General features: G+C 48.9%; 1 protein-coding gene across 2 annotated transcripts in view; it reads right to left on the bottom strand.

Annotated features, from left to right (window-relative positions):
- Nucleotides 1–2,180: 2,180 nt before the first annotated feature.
- Nucleotides 2,181–18,852, bottom strand: part of SLC2A5 (solute carrier family 2 member 5) — a 33,428-nt gene continuing 16,756 nt past the window's right edge. For both annotated transcript variants that reach the window (XM_087445825.1, XM_004425550.3), the window contains exons 2-12: nucleotides 17,222–17,320; nucleotides 16,456–16,616; nucleotides 12,381–12,505; nucleotides 8,509–8,661; nucleotides 5,268–5,393; nucleotides 4,976–5,163; nucleotides 4,755–4,865; nucleotides 4,089–4,190; nucleotides 3,650–3,725; nucleotides 3,067–3,194; nucleotides 2,181–2,968 (exon numbers count right to left, since the gene is read on the bottom strand). In XM_087445825.1, coding sequence (XP_087301951.1) covers nucleotides 2,732–2,968; nucleotides 3,067–3,194; nucleotides 3,650–3,725; nucleotides 4,089–4,190; nucleotides 4,755–4,865; nucleotides 4,976–5,163; nucleotides 5,268–5,393; nucleotides 8,509–8,661; nucleotides 12,381–12,505; nucleotides 16,456–16,616; nucleotides 17,222–17,320 — 1,506 coding nt within the window. In that variant the 3' untranslated portion in view covers nucleotides 2,181–2,731. The remainder of the gene's footprint in view (nucleotides 2,969–3,066; nucleotides 3,195–3,649; nucleotides 3,726–4,088; nucleotides 4,191–4,754; nucleotides 4,866–4,975; nucleotides 5,164–5,267; nucleotides 5,394–8,508; nucleotides 8,662–12,380; nucleotides 12,506–16,455; nucleotides 16,617–17,221; nucleotides 17,321–18,852) is intronic.

Here is an 18,852-nt window from a genome sequence, read left to right as displayed (position 1 = left end):
GAACCCGCGAACCCCGGGCCGCCACAGCGGAGCACGCGCACTTAACCGCTACACCACCGGGCCGGCCCCTCTGTCTTTCTTTATCACACTTCTCTCTCTACAACACAGTTTTCTTCATTGCTGTAGACCCAGTGCCTGGGACACAGTAAGTGCTCAACAAATAAGTGTTGTTTCTCCCTAATCTATATTCCTGCTCCCCTGAGCTCCAGCTCCACATGGCCAACTTCCTTCTAGACATCTTTTTCATGTTCCATGAACTCCTCTGTCTCAACATGTCCAAAATTTTACTATCTTCTCCCAAAACCCGCCACCCAGCTCCTCAAACCATTCACCATCGGCCCACGTTAGAAACCTGGCAGGGATGCCAGATGCCTCACCCGTGATGGTTGAGTCGTCCCTAAATCCCTCTGAATCTCTCTGAATTCTCCCTCACATCTTGGCCCAACCGCTGCTGGCTTTGCAGGGCCCTCATTGTCTCTTACCAACTGGTCTCCCTACCCAAGTCCCACCCCGTCCTCATTACTGCCTCGGCACTCTCTGAAACTCGGTGATCACATAATGCCAGGATTACCTTGAGGACAAAGTTCAGACTCAGCTTGGCTCACAAAGACCCACAGGATCTAGTTCAGCCTTTCCGGCTTCACTTTCAGACCAAACTACCTGAAGTTCTCCTAAACACCTCCACATCTCTCTGTTCTATTCTCTTACCTGGAATGTCCCTCCTTCACTTTCCTACTGCATCTGCTCCATCTGGAGAAATCCTTTTTGTCTTTCCTAATTCCACATCTTCCTCTGTGCTTCCATAGCACCAGGCCCATACCTCTCTCCTCTTGTTGTATTTTACTAACCCATGTAAATACACACATCTATAAATATTTCTTTATGTAGCAATCTGTGTCTATATTAAGCTGACCATGAGCTCATACCAATATCTCCAACTCTAATCTGTTACCACATGGATCATTCTAGACTCCCTCTCTTGGCTAATCTGTAATTTCCTACTGCAACAATGAGATAGTTCCCACCATCTGCCATCCATTCACTTAACTGTTCAATCCCAGTATATGTGTATAGTGGTCTCTCACTGTATCTTACCTGTGGGTTTATTTGTCCTCAAGATCAATGCTCATTCCCAAGCACTTAAAACTAAGTACTTAATACATGCCAGGCATTGATCTACACACTATAACACATTATATGATTCTCATAACCAACCATGTGAGACATTTATTATTAACTCCATTTAACAGAAGAGGAAACTGAGGTACAGAAAAGCCAAGTAAGTTTCCCAAGTTGCACAATTACTAAGTGGCAGAACCAAGGTTGACCCCAGGAAGTAGATCTCCAGATTCATGAAATCCAAGCTTCCCCTGTGTTAGAGGTGCTGTGGGTAATGTGAGGTGAATTAATAATGCCACAGTCCCCTGACTTCTGACATTCCGGGCATATTGCTCCTCAGCATTGAAAGCTTTCATTTTTGGCTGTTTTCCGTGCCACCTTCCACACTGCAGACCCCTGCTGCAGAAGGTCAAGGATGGTTCAATCACAGCATTGTACTATTTACTTCATCAGGGCCCTCATTACTCTTGTAAGTTATTTAACTCATCACCTGGAGAATCCCATTCCACTCCCACAAAAGCTGCTCCCAATCCCACCTCGGTCCTGTCTGGCCCCTGGCCTCTGCCTCCCTAACTCCCAGAAGATTTCATATCTTGCAGAGGCCTTTCAGCAGGTGGTCCCTCCACTTTCCTTTCCCACACTTCAGCTTTCTCTACCTTTTTATACACACACACACACACACACATCTCTAAGAAAAGCCTCTCGCTCTGCTGTATGTGTGGGGGGCACTCCCTCCTTCTCCCAACGCCCCTCCCTGTCTCACCTTCAGGACCCCTCAGTGTTCACTATGCACCTGAAGACATGCAGAGGCCTCCCCAATCTTAAATTTTAAAAATCACAACTTTGCAACCACCTCATCACTCACTTCTCCCCCTCTTTCAGCAAATCTTGCCTCCTCCATGCCAGGTCCTGTTCTAGGCAGTGAGGATTCCAGGACAAACAAAACTAGCCAAACCCGTGCCTTCAAGGGGCTGACACCCCAGCACAGTTAAACTGCTTGAAGGAGCAGGGAATGCCCTCGCCTTTTACCTGCTCACAGAAAAGAAGCACGTCTTGGTGAAAAGTGATCATTATTTGTTTTATTGAGTATACAGATGCAATTCCATTGTCCCCTAACCATATAATTCAGGATTGATCATCTCTGACTAAGTTAAAGTCTCCATAGGGACCTGTTCCCCAGCTTCTCAGACATCATTACTTATGACATCACACTTTCCAAGACTGGTGTTTCTGGAGATGGATCTGATAAGAGGATGAATTCCACTCTGAACACACGCCCGAGGCCCCCAGAAGACCCATGGGATTGAAGAAGAGTTAGTTTCTCTGGCCAGATTTGATTCCTTCCATCTCACCACCCTAGTAATGATTTTTACTGTAAGAGCTGGTGTTACCAGGAGCCACACAACGGCTAACCCAGCATGGTTCAGGGACAGCTGCTCGCTGTGATTCGGGGTTGGTGATGGGTCAATCTGGAGAGAGACAGCTTGGCTTTTAGAACAGCACACAAGCCTTTCAGACAGTCCCAGTGGGGCCTGCATTCCATGCTGGACTTGTCCTAGTTCTGGATATTCATAGACAACTATTAATCAGAAAAAAATGCCCAAGAGGGAAGCTACAGTCGGATCCGCTTAACAGGCGCCTCCTCATTCCTCCCCACAACAGAGAGCGGAAGGTCCTTCAGGTCCTCCTTTTCTGGGTGCACCTCTGACACCTTATTCATCTTGGTGAAAATCTGATTGATCTCCACGAACGTCTTGCCCTTGGTCTCAGGGACAACCAGGAAGATGTAGATGGTGGTGAGGAGACATATCATGGCAAAAATGATGAAGCTGTAAGGTCCGAGGCCCACCTGCGGGAAGGGGAGCCAGGTTCACTTTCTTGCAAAGGTCCTCGCTTTACTAAATGCGTGTGGATTTTGTGAATCCGGAGCCCGTGGGATGCACTTACTTGAATGAACGGGAAGAGCAAGCCCACAGCGAAGTTGGAGAGCCAGTGGACACTGCCCCCCACCATGAAGGCGGACGGCCGGGAGGACTGCAGGAAGATCTCGGTGATAAGCAGCGCCGGGATGGGACCTTGGGGAGGAAGAAGAAGAGCTGGCTTCCCTGCGGGCAGAGCCAGCCCACAAAGGGTCCTGGCACCCTCACTGTGTGCAGGGTGCCCTTGGCATCTGGCCCAGGCGGGAGGGGTGTCTCCAGGACTCTTGGTCTTGTGGAGAAGCAGTGTGAGAAGGCACATAGCAAGAGTTCAGCACAACGGGTGACGTCCTATGACGTCCCTAAAAAGAGCCCGTGACTGCCTGTAAGGCTTTCTATGCCAATCACACAGGGTACCCACACAGGCGGCTTTCTGTTTTCGCTCTAATTATACTCCACCCAAACCCAGCTGCAAGAGAAAGATGAGGAGAGAAGCCATGTTGGGGCTGCATCCGGCCCTCCCTGGAGCCTCTCTAAGGAGCTCAAGCCAGATGTTCTAGGGCTGATGGAGGAGAGGGGTCAGTGAAGCCATAGAACCAGCTCTGGGTACATACTGGGCCCAAGGGCATGTCCTATGACGTAGCAGATGACACAGGCGATGCTGATGTAAGGCATCCAGGATACTGTGTCCTGTGGGGGGAAAACAGAGTTGGATCAACCCTGGCAAAGCAGAGACAAAGCTGAGATGGGGACGTCAGGAACCGTGGTGCCCAGGGGGCCAGCTGCTCCTCTCGGGCTGGGGAAAGGTGGCACCTGGCTCCTCCTTCAACAGGCAGCACCACCTGGATGCCACTGGAAAATCAGCTGGAAGTGGGCAAGCGGCTACTGGGTGTGGGGAGTACGGCCGCACACGGTCCGCAGACATCTGACTCACTGTAACTGCTAAAACAACGTCATTTTGGTCTTTTTTCCTTATAACGTGTGTGCGGGCAGGATGAGAAGGAGACTGCTCTCGCCTCTGGGCGCCTCCCCCCGGGGCCCCACCGTCCTCACCTGCAGAGCCAGAGCCAGCGTCAGCACACAGCAGGAGGTGAAGCAGATGGTGAAGCCCAGTAAGAGCAGGAATCGCCTCCCCAAGTACTCCACCACGAACACCTGGAGGGAACGGGCGAAGGAAAAGCAGGGAGCTCAGGAGCCCCACGCCTGCCAGTGGGAGGCTGGGTGGGCCCTGGCAGTCCAGTCGCACCCCTGCCCAGAGCTGCCCTCACGGGAAGCCCCTCGCCCGTCCTGCACATCCCCTCCTGAAGAGGCAGCTGTGAGGAGCGCCTGCTGGGCTGTGTGCCCATCTGCCCATGTGTGTGTGTCCCCCCAAGAGTGTGCCCTTGAACGGCCAGCGGGCCACCACCCTGCCCAGTCCAGGCGCCCTATTAGTTCCTGACACACTGTGGCCCTGGCTCCAAGTGTAAGATGTTGAAGAAGAGTCACCTCACACAGTGGAAGCTTCTGGAGTAGGGGGCGGGAGTCTCCATATTTGAGGAGCCCTCAGCTACCCCCCACAAGAGACAGGCTATCTGAGAAGAGCCCAGAGGCTGGAGATGAGGGGACCAAGAAGCATGTTGCCACCTTAGATCCAGGCTCCTCCCTTGACCAAGACCCCCACTCTCAAGATTCCCTCCATCCTTGGCGGTGGACAGACACTCAGCTCCCCAGGACACTCACAGCGCAGATGGTCATCAACACGTTGACAGCCCCCGTGCCCACCGTCACATACTGGACATCCTGGTCTTTCACCCCAGCGCTCAGGTAGATCTGGTCTGCGTAGTAGTAGATCTGGAAGGCAACCCCAGAGGCTGGTGGGGCTGGCCAGGCCGCAGCTTGGCCCCGGGGCAACCCTGCACCTGGACATTGCCCGCTGCTCCCGGCCCCGGGCTGCCCCGTACCGCATTCACTCCCGACAGCTGCTGGCCACCCATGAGGACGATGATGGAGATGACCTGCCACCGCAGGGACTTCATCCCGAACAGCTTCAGCACGGAGATGAAGCCCGCGGCCTTCTCGGCCTCGTCCTCCAGCCGGATCTCCTCTATATCGGCGCCCACGTCGTCCCAGCCACGTAGCCTCTTCAGCGCTAAGGGAGGGGAGCAGAGGGTGCTCTGGGGGTGGACCACGGCTTCCCCAGAGCGAGATGCTGCGACTTCCATCACTTTTCCTCCTCTCACAGGGAAGCCTTACCGTTTCTGGCAGCTGCTTCATCTTTCTTCTGAATCAGCAGGTACCTGGGGCTCTCGGGGAAGAGGGGCAGCAGAAGGAGCTGCAGGGCTGCCGGGATGCCGGTCACCCCAAGGAGGATCGGCCAGCCTACAGGGAAGCCAGTGTCTTACGTGAGAGCTGGCTCCAAGGCCACCTCTCGGAGAGGCCCACCCAGATCAGCATCCTGCCTCCCGCCCCCACAGCGCCCAGCCAGCCACTCTGCCCCATTACCCAGGTTGGTTTTCTTTGGAGCTGAAACACAGGCTCTGAGGGGCAGGGCCTTGTCTTTCTTACCCCTGTATCCCATCACTTAGGATGGTGCCTAACGAATAGCAGATGCTCTAAATACTTGCAGAATGGATAATGATGAATAACCACTACCCACCTACCAGAAGGAGAAAACGAAAAATTCTGAAAATAACAAGGGCTGGCAAGAATGTGGGCAAATAGGAAGTCTCCACACTGTCATTGTGTGGACATGTGGCATCTTTAGAGGACAGTCTGGCAGGAGCTAGTGATGCTGGACACTCTCACACACTCTGACCCAGCAGTCCTGCTCAGGCATATGCCCAGGCCACCAGGACACCTGAACTAGAATGGTCAGAGCAGCAGTGATTATAGAAACGAAGACCAGAAACAAGGCAAATGTCTATAATGGTAAATGGATACATAAATCGTGGTGTATTCATAAAATGGAATTTTATACTGTAATGAAAATGAAAGAAGCCAGGACAGGAGCCAATCCCACAAACATGATGTTTGGTGCAATAATCTACACAATGTGGTTCCCTTGTATAAAGTCCAGAAACATTAACTCTACCTTTGCCAAAGGTAGTGAAACTCTAGGGAAAAGCAAGAATGCAGTGATCACAAATAAAGTGTCAACACAGTGGCTCCCTTTTGGGGCTGGAAGGCCATGACTGAGGGGACACAGCAGACTTCTGGTGTGCTGGTGTAATTCTAGTTCTGGACCGGGGTAGTGGTCACACAGGTGTTTGATTTCTGTTTGACTAAATGTACACTTATGTTTTATGTACTCTTCCTTACATATGTTATATCTCACAATAAAAATGGGTAAATAAGTGAATGAGTGGGTCAGGCTCCTTCTAGGAGTGATTTGTGCCTGACTCGCCCCTTTTCTCCTAGGGCTTGCGGTAGGCCATAACCGTGGACATCTGCATGCCAGGCCCAGTCTAACGGCTCTTCACTCCCCCTTCACAGCAAGGTCATGAGGCAGGTACCAGGATCAACCCACTTGACACCTGCAAACGCTGAGGCTGGAGGGTGTAGGCCTCTTGCCCAAGATCAGGATTTAGGAGCAAAGCTGGCATTCAACCCCAGGCACGTTGAACTCTGGGTATTCTTAACCACATATTATACAGACTCTTAGTCAAACTTAAGGCTATGACCACCTGACAACCTGTGATTTACCACCGGTCTCTTCTAAAATAGAGTCCAACTACTGAAAGGGAAGAAAAATCAACGAACACCCTCATTTAGACATCTCTTTTTCAAGTCATATTTCAACCTCTGAAACTTCTCCCATCCCATAACCTCATCGCTCTTCACCAAGAAAACAAGCGCCGTGCAATCTTAAGTTTAACTTCTGTCCTGCCCACCATTGTACTGGCTGGATCATCATCTTCCCGACCTCCTCCTGCCCCCTGGCTCCGAATCCAGGGCCTAGCTAATCCCAGGTCCTGCTTCAATCACCCAGCACAGCTGATAGCAACTGTGGACGTACCTGCCATCCAGGCCATTGCTGTCTGGCCTCTGGCCCCCACTCCCACCCCTCCACTGAAACCCTTCTCAGGAGGTCTCAGAGACCTCTAACTGCCAGATCCAGACACCGTGTTCCAATCTTGACCCCCTGACTTCTTTGCAGTCTTTGCACTGTGACTGCCCGCCTCCTGTGCCACTCTTTTCCGGAGGCTTCTCTGACACTATTCTCTTCTAGTTTTCCTTCCTTCCTTGTTCTTTGAGCACCTATTATGTGGCAGAAATTATGCTGGAGATTCAAAAATGAATAAGGCCAAGCCCTGCCCTCCACACACTCTGTCTAGAAGAAGAGTACTGATGGTCGAATCGTCACAGTAAAGGATGGAGGGACGAATGCAGCCCACCACGACATGTGCAGTTCCCTGAATGGGGAAAGAACTGTACACTTCTGCCCCCTCTGCCCACCTCTGAAACGCCGGTCCTACTCCCCTCAGTCCAGGCCCTCTCTGAGGCCCCCTCCCCGGGCAGAACCATTGCTCCCTCCCACACACCATAGAGCACTTCACAGATGCCAGGGCTCTGCGCACTGCTCTGGGTACTGCTGGGACCGTGCCATCACTGGGAGACAGGAACCTCATTCCCTAACTCCTGGTCCCAGCTCCTTACAAGGGTGATTGAAAGGCGGGAGAGAATGGTAGTGAAACACAGACCTGGGCCTGAGCTGCCTGGGTTTGTGTCCTAATGAGACCTTGGACATGTCATCCTACCTCTCCGTGCCTCAGGTTCTGCATCTGTAAAATGGGTATAATAACAGTACATGCTTCGTAGTGTTGTTTGGGGGATTAAATGGATTAATATGAAAGCCTTAGTGCCTGGCCTATGATGAACACTTCATACGTCTCGACTGATGTTATTATTAATGGTGATTTCCCTTTCAGAGGTTTGAGACCCAAGACAAAGAGAGGTAAGGTCTCACAAACACGACGACAGTTGTGAGCTACACTGCACCCACTGTGTGCCAGGCCCCGGGACTCTTGGGGAGGGGGGTGCTGCTCCAGAGTCAGGGTCTGGGGTGAGACTCACCACCTCACCCCCAAGGGCCAGGTCTCTCTTTCCTGGCTGTGAAATGGGATCACCCCAGAGCCCCCTGGGCAGTAGCGTCCCTGGGAGGCTTAAGTGAAGCAGTGACACTGGTGGCCATTATTACCATGCCCCAGGCCCTTGTACAGACAGCCATCAGGCAGGCCTAGAGAAAGTCAGCCTATGGCACTTCCTGCTCATGCAAGGCCACCTCATCCGTGTCCTCAGAGGGACTAGGAAGCATTAGCCAATCCATCCCCACCAACTTGTTCAGGTCTGCTCTGTGCTGATACCACACCAGCACTGTGGGGTCGGGGCAGCATGGGGGCACACAAGGACAGCCGGTCGATTAGACAGAAAAGACCAGCCCACAGATATGTGCAGTGGGAGCAGGGGGTGGGGTCCGGAGGTGGCCTGAGCTTACCTTCCTCGTTTGCAAGGATACCCCGAAGGCCAAAGATCTGGGCCACGAGGATGCCGATGGTGATGAAGAGCTGGGGCACCACCCCGAGAGCCCCCCTCAGGTTCTTAGGGGCCAGCTCGCCTAAGTACATAGGCACAACATTGGAAGACAGACCTGGGAGGGGGGTTGGAATAAAAACACGACCAGGAAACATTAGTCCGGCAGGGACAAGCTGTGTCTTCAAATACATTTATTCTTACTCAGCAATCACATTAGTTGGGCTGAAACTTTCTCAACGCTGCAGGAGTAAGCAGACATCTCTTTTAATTCTTAGTCCTTTGAACTTTTAAGGAAAGAGAAAATAGTCTGACCAAAGAAGTTCAAGAAGAGGCACCCTTGCTTCTGGCCTGGTGTCACGTGGGGACAGAGGCCAGCCTGACCTCAGATCTCCCCTCCTGACTAGCTTGGCCTCAGAGAGGAAAAGCCCAGCGATGGTCTAGACACTCTCTCCTCCCTTGCTCCTTGGGGGAATCTGTTAATAAAAGACCAAGGACCCCTGCCCACCAGCTTTACCTTCTGAGACAGTATATTACATGATAATCCAATGCATAGATACCTTCATAGACATTGAAGAACCAGCTATATTTATCATAAGCTTTAAAAACTTAAATACATGTTGTGGAACAACTGCCATCTGGGATGTATGTAATGCCTGACTACTTCTGAATCCCCAATATTTAAACTTGTAAGTTTTCCTCTCTGACTGGAGTCTGACCCCCTTAACGACAGGTGGAACTTAATTCTCATGTTCTGAAGCATTTTCACATATATTATCCTATTTACTTCTCCTAAAAGCCCAGTGAGAGGCTGGGAATCTTGGAGGAAGTTCAGGTGGGTTGTCATGAGGTGGGCTGTTAGTCCAAGTATCCTACACCCAGTCATGAGTAAGCTGAGGCTCAGAAAGACATGGGGGTCTGCGGGAGGCTCCGGCCATGGGGAGACCGAGAGGAAACAGAGCTGGGGTGAGTGGAGGTGAGGGCTGCTGGTAATGCGAGGGTACTAGGATAACGTTGAGATGGGAGGGAACTGCAGGCCAAGTTTTCAAGCTTTGCAATTCTGCCCAAAGATGTCTCTGTTTAGTATTTTTAAAGAGCCATCACAGTTCATTAATATCGGTTCTTTCTGCTTTTCAGAGCACATGAGGCAGTCTTTAGAACAGCTCTTAGAGGTCTTGGTGGGGAGGCACCCCACAGGCCCAGTGCCTCCCGTGGTCACCACTCAGGCTGCTTCTTAATGGTGAGTGCTTCTGAACCTGACTGAGAACAATACTGTGGAGTCAGGCATCAGGAGGTTTGTGAAGAGATGAGATTCCCTTCACGTGGGTGGAAGCAATCTCTATTTTGTCTTAAAAAGGACTCTGCGGGGCAACCGCAGCCAGCCTGTTCCGACACCAGAGTTGGAGAAAGCGGCTCCTAATGTCTCAAGTCCTTCAGTGAAAGCCTTCAGCCTTCTTGCCAAAGCTGACTAGTAGCAAACCAGTAAACCGTGAGCATCCTGAAGTCCAGCTCATATCTGTCTCCACACCTCCTGCTCAGAGGAGCTGTTTACTTCATCGTCAGCAGGCTTGAGTCTACACTTTCCTGACTTTTTCAAGAATTACTTGAAATTAAATGAATTATGCTTCTGCTGGTGTTCTCTAAGCATGATCTGAGGACAAAGAGAGCTCCTGACACCTTTCTGGGGGGTCGGTGAGATCAGAACTACTTTCATAAAAATCCTGAGATGCTATTTTTCCCTTTCATTCTCGCTCTCTCATGAGCATACAGTGGACTTTTCCAGAGGCTACATGCCACGAGATATCAGAACCGCAGAATACTGAAGCAGGTCTGAGGATGGGGCTGTCTTCTGTTAGGTCGGGCATGAAAGAGGTTTGCAAAAATGTGAAGCAATGCCACTCTCCTCGCTAAATTTTTTGTTTTAGAATATATAGCTATTTTCGTAAAGACATGGGCTTATTATTGCTATTTTTAAATGAGTTAATACATTTCTTGGGGCCAGCCCCGTGGCTTAGCAGTTAAGTGCATGTGCTCCGCTGCTGGCGGCCTGGGTTCGGATCCCGGGCGCGCACCGATGCACCGCTTCTCTGGCCATGCTGAGGCCGCGTCCCACATACAGCAACTAGAAGGATATGCAGCTATGCCATACAACTATCTACAGGGGATTTGGGGGAATAAATAAATAAAATTATAATACATTTCTTGGTTGCAATTACTAATATGGTAAATATTAACCAATAAAACCCATATGAGCAAAAGCTCTTTGGAGCCCTCAATAATTTTAAGAATGCAAAAGGGTCCTGAGGCCAAAAAGTTTGAGAACCGCTGACTTAAAGGAATGCTTACTCAGGAGTAAAGGTTGGGATTTTTAACTGTGCTTTGTTATCTATTGGATCCTAATATTCTTCTGTTGGAACCAACTGTGAATTGTTGGATGGTCAACAGAAAAGTGACTGCATCTGCTCACTGCTCACAACTTTCAGGAATCATCTATTTTTCATAAAGCTGGGCCCCACTGCAGGGAAAACCCGAAGGCAGGGGCAGGGCCAGGTGCCCTCGGGGCTCCGGCCAAGCTGGCAGAGACTTGGCCAGGTGCTCTCAGGGAACCCAGTATGAAGTGAAGTTTGCCAGGGGCCCACCATTCTCTCCTTGAAATGACCTCTTCTCTCTTCAGGAATCTTGTTGTCCTCTTTTCTCCCCAGCCCTGCAATTCCTCACCATTTCCCCCAACACCAGGCTCCTTGACACCTCCCCTATTGTCAACGAACTTGAGCTAAGGGGTTTGCTGATATCAGGCCAAATCATCCCTTTGTCTCTATCCTCCTGTTTGGAAGGAGAAAATGAGAGTTACTCGGCAATGTCAGAGCCAGGTAGAGGGGGGCAAGTGAGGTGCCCAGGGTGCAGCATTTCCAAGGGCGCTCCCCTTGGAGCCCACCCTGAAGGTGCACGGCCCCGAGAGCGGGCGCCTCCTTACTTTACACCCAGGCGCCTCACTCACCTCCACTGACCCTGGGAAACACTGCCTACAAAAGAGAGCCAACTTGGGGGAAGGCCACGGGCACAGCTTTACCCACGTCTCCTCAGTCTGAAGCAACTATGGGGGAGTTTTCTATAACCACTGGAGAATGGCCCGGGCAGCACAGCTTCGGAGGGTTTGCAAACCAGCTCCGTGGTGTATGAGGGGAGAGACCTCAGACAGGTCAGCACCCTCCTCAGCAGGTGGGCGTTGAAGGAATAAGTGAACTAGAACCTGTGAAAAGCCCTTTGTACACTTTAAATTCTCCTATAAATGTTGCGAGTTGCTATCCTTAACTCTTTTCTAGTAGAGGGATTCCTACATTAGATTGTTTCTCAAGCTTTTTTGACCACGATTCACAATAGAAAATACAGAAATACATTTTACATGGCAAGCTGGTTCTCACATATGTACACCGATGAGTAACTGAAACAAAAGTTTCAAAAGATAGTCCTGACCTTTGCTATGTGTGACATGGTCTGCTCTAGTTAGAAAATCCTGCTCACTAAACAGATGTCACCACCCACTAACCGGTCCCAAGCTGCAGTTGAGAAAACACTGAGATGAAGGATTGGATTGGAAGGACCCTTCTGAACCTAAGATTCAGTATTTCATTCTTTTAAAGAACAGCTTTCTTTGCAGGAAACATCACAGTGAAGAGCTGCCAGCTGTCCACACCTGAGACTAAGGTAGGGGCCTGAGCATCCTCAGGGCAGAAGCATAGGGACAGCTTCAATCTACGTGCTTCAGAACCAGGTGCCTCTTCCCCTCCTCTTGATCATCTTAAGTCACAGAATGGTGGCACAGTGTAGCATTGTTACCTGCACATATTCCCACCAAAAGTCTGGCCAAAATTATCATCTCAAACGACCTGGCAGTTTTGCTGGATCCCATTAAGACGGCGGGCACGATGGAAAATATGTTGTTAAACAGCAGCGTCCCTTTTCTGCAGAGGACAAATATTAATCAGTCTGGTTTAAGGATTCACTCATTCGTTTAACAAACATGCACCGAGTGTCTACTCGGTTACAGCAGTGGCCTTTGTTGCTGTGTTTAAGCTTTGCTGTTGACCGAAGACCAATACAGATCAAGTGCATGGCCTGGTGTGGAATAGTCTCTGTGGGAGCAAATGGAAATGACCACAGCGGAGAGGGTTGGGGTAGAGGGAAAGGATCACAAATTACAAGACAATAGAGGGTTTTTGCAATCATAAACCAACATGATTTTAGTGTAATCTTGAAACTCAAACTAGGTAAGGATATTAGAAGTATGGGCTTGGGGTCGGCCCCGTGGCTTAGCGGTTAAGTGCATGCGCTCTGCTGCTGGCGGCCCGGGTTTGGATCCCGGGCGCGCACCGACGCACCGCTTCTCCGGCCATGCTGAGGCTGCGTCCCACATACAGCAACTAGAAGGATGTGCAGCTATGACATGCAACTATCTACTGGGGCTTTGGGGGAGGGGGGAAAGAAGTATGGGCTAACCTCACTTATCAATATAGAGGCAAAAATCCTAAATGAAATATCAGCAGATTGAATTCAACAGCATATATGACAAATATTTCAATGTTAAAAACACGATATTAAAGATTATACTGGGGAAAAACAAGGATTGTCAATTGAAGCAGCAAAAGAAGTCAATAACATTTGATACCCACTGTGATTTTTAAAAAAACAACCTTAGAAAAACTATAAAAATAAGGGAATTTATGTAAGCTGACAAAGAATGTCTCGTAAAAACCTGTAACAAACATCAAACGTAATAGAACTTAAAAAGCACTCCCATTTAAGTCAAGACTGGAGGTGAACTTGGGCCCTGGAGAGCCTGACACAGACGAAGGGAAAACTTTTCTGGAGAGGACCCTTCCCAGGAGTCCCCCATCAGGCTCATGAGTGATGGAGCCCCACCACCACAAAACACACTCAACACTCCACCATATGCAAGAGGCTGCACATTCAAACAGCACAGCTTCAGACAACAGGATTAGACAGAGGCTATAAAATGTTTTAAATGCTTAGTGTCACAAAATAAGGAATCAAAATGGTACTAAAGGAAGAACAAGAAACTATATAAAATAAAAACTATCCAAAACAATAGCAAAAAAAAGAGAGACAAATTTAGAAACAAATAAATAGAACTTCTTGAAATGCAAAATATAGTCATTGAAATAAAACACTTGGTAGGTGAATTACAGCTGAGGCGAGAATTAATAAATAGGAAGGTAGACCTGAGGACATTACATAGAAAGCAACAGACAGACAGAGATAAGAAGATGGGAAATATGACGGAGCAGGCCAAGTGGCGTGGCGGTTAATTTTGCATGCTCCGCTTTGGTGGCCCGGGGTTCACTGGTTCGGATCCTGGGCATGGACCTATGCACGGCTCATCAAGCCATGCTGTGGCAGCGTCCCACATAGAGCAACTAGAAGGATGTACAACTATGACCTACAACTATCTACTGGGGCTTTGGGGAGGAAAAAAGGAGGAAGATTGGCAACAGATGTTAGCTCAGGTCCAATCTTCCTCAAAAAAGAAGAAGATGGGAAGTATGAGAGATTAAGATGTGGAGGATTATAGTATCATTATTCCCAATAGCCAAAAGGTGGAAGCAACCCAAATGCCCATTGATGAATGAATGGATAAACAAACTGTTACGTATTTATACAACAGAATGTTATTCAGCCTTGAAAAGGAAGGAAATTCTGACAAGTGCTACAACATGGATGCACCTTGAGGACATTATGCTAAGTGAAATAACCCAGTCACAAAAGGACAAATCTTATATGATTCCACTCATATGAGGTCCCTAAAGGAGTCAAATTTACAGAGACAGAAAGTCAAATGGTGGGTGCCAGGGGTTGGGTTTGGGGGGAATGAGGAGTTATTGTTTAATGGCGACAGAGTTTCAGTTTTGTAAGATGAAAAGTTCTGGAGATGGTTGGTGGTGATGGCTGCACAACAATGTGGATGTACTTAATGCCAACAGCCTGCACTCTGAAAAAATGGTGAAACCTCAGACAAGGAACCACAGTGAATTCCACGATAAATAAATTAGCCTTTGCTTGCTCATGAAGGGGAAGATTCAACAGTGTAAGGATGTCAGTTTTCCTCAAATTAAATGCTAAATCCAAAGCAATTCCAAGCAGAATCGTTTTTCAGGGATTTTGATAAACTGATTTAAAAATTAACACAGAGCAGTAAAGGAACACGAATAACTAAGATAAATCTGAGAGCAACTGACTTTTCACATGGAAAAAAAATAAAATAGAATTAGCTTTCTCTCACCACTCACTATATATGAAATAAAATTCCAGATCTATTTGGGAAAAACAAAGTTGTTTAAAAATTATAGAAAACTATCCTTATGACTCCAGGTAAGGTAAGCTGCCTTAAGACACGAAAAACAGAAACCATAAATGAGAGTTAAATTTGACCACTTGAACATTTAAAATTTTTGTATAAAAAAGATACTATATGTCTGATTAGAAAAGAAAGCAACAGATTGAGAAGATATCTGCCCAGTATAACAGAGTGCAATGCTCAAAAGTGAAATTTCCTCCCAGCTGTGTAATCTTGGGTACGTTACAGCGTCTCTCTGTGTCTCGTTTTCCTATCTTTGAAAAGGGGATGGGGCTTTTGTAAGGATGAGAGGAATTAATAACCCTAAAAGCACTCAGGATAGATTCTGGCACATAGGAACCCATCAATAAATTGTTAGTCGCTACTGTTATTTAAGGAACACCTACAAATCTTTAAGAAAACCACAAGCAACTGAATAGCATTTATCACATTCTCAAGCAGACGGTTAGACAAGCAACTGGCTCCATCTGCACGCCAGACGGCAAGTCCTTCACTCAAGGAGAAGCGTCCTGCAGATCTCACTGTGACTTGATTGATGTCCTGCCCCCTGAGGGCCTAAGGGAAAATTGTGAGTTCAACACCAACCTTCCAGGAAGACCTCAGGATCTTAGGTCCCAAACCAGAGGTTGTGTGTTTCTATTCTCAGACTCTTTTTGAAAAATACTGGAGAAGGAACCAAAGTCTGGGTTCTGGCCTTGACTCCTGAGCTAGCTAGATCTGTGGCCGAGAACAGGAACTTGACCTCCCCCGCCTTTCTGTGCTCATCTGAGACGGGGCAGGGTTGGAGGAGAGGAGCTTGGAAATGCTGTTTATAACGAGGCTGCTCTCTCCTGTGGAATTTACACGGGGGAGTGGGACATCTTAAGGACATTTTTTGGAATCAAATACAGAATTTCTAATGCTTCTAGAATTAGGGGCAAAGATATAAGCTCTGCCCTTGGCGTTCATGACACTCACAGTGAGAGTCGTTCTGGGACCACACAGTTTCACACTGACATTGATTTCAGCCATTTCAGAGTTTTACATGAATTTAATTTGGGCTAAATTTTGCATATTACTTGATCCCAAGGTAAAAGAACAGAGCAGTTAGTTTGTGTTCCTTTAAGAGGCCGAGTTCAAGGACACTGTGCTATGTTCTCTGTTGGGACTGACACCTTGGCCACATCATCTGGTGTTTGACTCTTCTAAAGGTAAAAAAACAGGAGAGAACTTGTTTTCGGTTTTGGTAAGGAAGCTATCTTCAAAGCAAGAGGGCAGAGACAGTGGGAATGAGTCCTGGTCTCTGAAGCACACTCTGCTCTTTCCATAACCACCCCAGAGCCTGAGCCCCATTACCCCACTTCCAGCCCTCAGGCCTTGCCGAGGTCCCCAAACGCTTGGTCAGCGTCTAGTCTTCTTCTCAAGACCATGTCAGAAAACAGAAATGATCACAACGGTTATTACCTAGTTTTCCAAGAACAATTTCAAGCTTTAGGCCTAGGGATCAAACTCTGAGGGGGTCTATGAGTTTCGGGGAATTGAAAATTCACCTTCCCTTACCTGCCCAATTTATTCACCAAGGGGCCAACCATGAGGGATCCAAGAAAGCCTCCGAAGGGAAACATGGACACAGAAATGGACCACAGCAATGTCAAGGAAAACTCGCTTATGTATTCTCCGGCTCTACTGTAGTAGGTATCGTTATAAAATTCTTTCATGAGCTGGAGAACAAAGCAAAACAGAACATCCAATCACTTGGCCTGGTTTTGCAGAAAGAACCACTTAAGTTGTTGCGCCACCCATTGGGATGACCTGGGCACAGAGATATCAACATTATTAAGCGGAGGAAAGGGAGTAAGGACAAAGGTGTACTAACAGCAATTAGCAGGGGGCACCCATGGGGAGCGCTATGAGGCCTCTGAGAGGCTAATTGCCTGGGATGTTTCTAACACGGGAAAGGACTGACTCTAGTCTTCCAATCCGTTGGATGATCCCTGCCCCTCCAGACTCCTCTATAGATTGCAAACCTGCAGAGGATCAGACCCCCACCACCCGGAGGCCAGCCCACCGTGTGTCCAGCTGGCCAGCTCTCCATGAGAAGCTGAAGGAGGCCTGGGGACTTGGTTCATACCCACAGCCCTGTGCCTGCAAGTCCCCAAGGCCCTGCGCTGTCACTTGGGTGTTTCCCCCTCCCTTCACTTGAGGACCCACTGTGCGCCTTCAGTGTGTGTACGGTCCCACTCTGGCGACCATGCTGGGCACGGGCTGCTCCAAACCCACCTCCTTGTTTACTGGGGGCTGCGTCTCACTCACCACAGCCACCTACCTCAGCGGGGGAGTTGACGGCAGCCACGTTGTACCCATACTGGAAGGATGACCCAAAGGCAGCTATCAGCGTTGCCAGGGCAAGGACAAGTGTCAGCCTCTGTAGGAAGAGAGATCACGGCTTACTTCAGGAAGCAGCCCAGGGTCCGAGGGAACTCCTGATTTACTGCAACATCTTCTAGAAAGACGTAATAGAATCTGCGGATCTGTAGTCTTTCAACCGCTCCCTATCTTGAAACCTACCCGCTACCCACCTTGGGTGAGAAGAGGTTTTCTTAACTGTAGCACTTAGGGCCGGATAACTCTTTTGTTATGGGGGGCTGTCCTGTAGGAACACCCCTCCCCCATCTGTGACAACCTAAATGTCTCCAGGCACTGCTAAAGGTCCCCCCAGTGGGTGGGGAACTGCCCCTGGTTGAGAACCACTGGGTCAGAAGCAAACCGAAGGGTCACCTACTCCAATGCTCCATCTAATGTCCAAATAGCTTCCGTGACACTCCTGCCACGGGGCTGCATGTGCCGACTGTAGCAAATGCGCTCAAGTGCCGTCTTAAACGCAAATGCCCCTAAAAATCAAAGAGGAAAAAATGCAAAAAATTTTAATTATTTAGGGCCACTGATTAATTTCCTTTAGCCCCTGGACTTTTGCTGTAACCGGCAGAAGGTGCAGTGAAAAAATATTTAAATATAGATTTCTGGGGACTCTTAAACACAGACATTCTGTGATAATATCTCCCTTTGACATAGGAGGAACTGAATACTCATTTAAGACAATCTTAAACGACAAGCGGGGATTCATCAGTAAAGTAATGACAAGAGGGAGAAAAATAAAAGTGGAAAGAGCTTTGCTCTTAGAATCTACAGATCTCATTTTGAACTTGCCCACTGCCACTTTCTAGCTTAATTTCTACGATCTTCAGTTTCCTTATCTTTAAAATGAAGACAATAACACTCCCTCAGAGTTATTGCAAGGACTAATTATGAAAGCATCCAGTGTAGAGGGAATCCACGGACCGGGCTGGGCCAGGACACGGCTCTGAACCCACCACTGAAGCACTTTCATTCAGGTCCTCTGACGGAGGTCCCCTTTCGCATGGGACACGTGCTCCTCTGATGGCAAGCTGAGGTCCTCATGTCTTCCTCTGGACAGCATCCCTCCTAATCTAAAGAGGACCTCTTGAGAGAGTAAGTGAGGAGCAGGACAGGCAGAGAAACAACGGTCACTCTTGCCTTGTTGTGGTGCCCCCGAGAGGAGAGATGAGTCAGTTACCCTCCGCAGAGAACGAGCAGGACCTGCCAGGAGCCCTGGTAGGAGCAAAACCACTAGCGAAACTTCACCCTTCTCCTCCTCCCTCCACCAAATGAATTAGCAAATGGTTAGTTCAGTAGGAAGTTTCTGGCAAGGAAGATAAGAGCCTCAGACCAGGCAGCCTCTCAAGGAGCAGGGGGCTCTGTTTCCAGTCTCTCCTCAGCCCCCACCATCCTCTGGGGCCAGCGGGGGAAGTGGGTGACAAGACTGGCAGGAGCAGGTGACAGTGTCCAGGAGGGAAGGCAGGGTCCAGGCCTGTTGCTGCACGGCCCTGTATTTTCTAAAGGTGGGAGTGCACAAGTAGGCACCCCACACACCCCACC

The sequence above is a fragment of the Ceratotherium simum genome, chromosome 22 (genome assembly GCF_057802395.1).
Source record: "Ceratotherium simum simum isolate JZ-2026a chromosome 22, ASM5780239v1, whole genome shotgun sequence".
NCBI classification, from domain to species: Eukaryota; Metazoa; Chordata; class Mammalia; order Perissodactyla; family Rhinocerotidae; genus Ceratotherium; species Ceratotherium simum.
The sequence above is the reverse complement of the archived record's forward strand: the minus strand, read 5'-3'. Positions and strand labels throughout refer to the sequence as shown.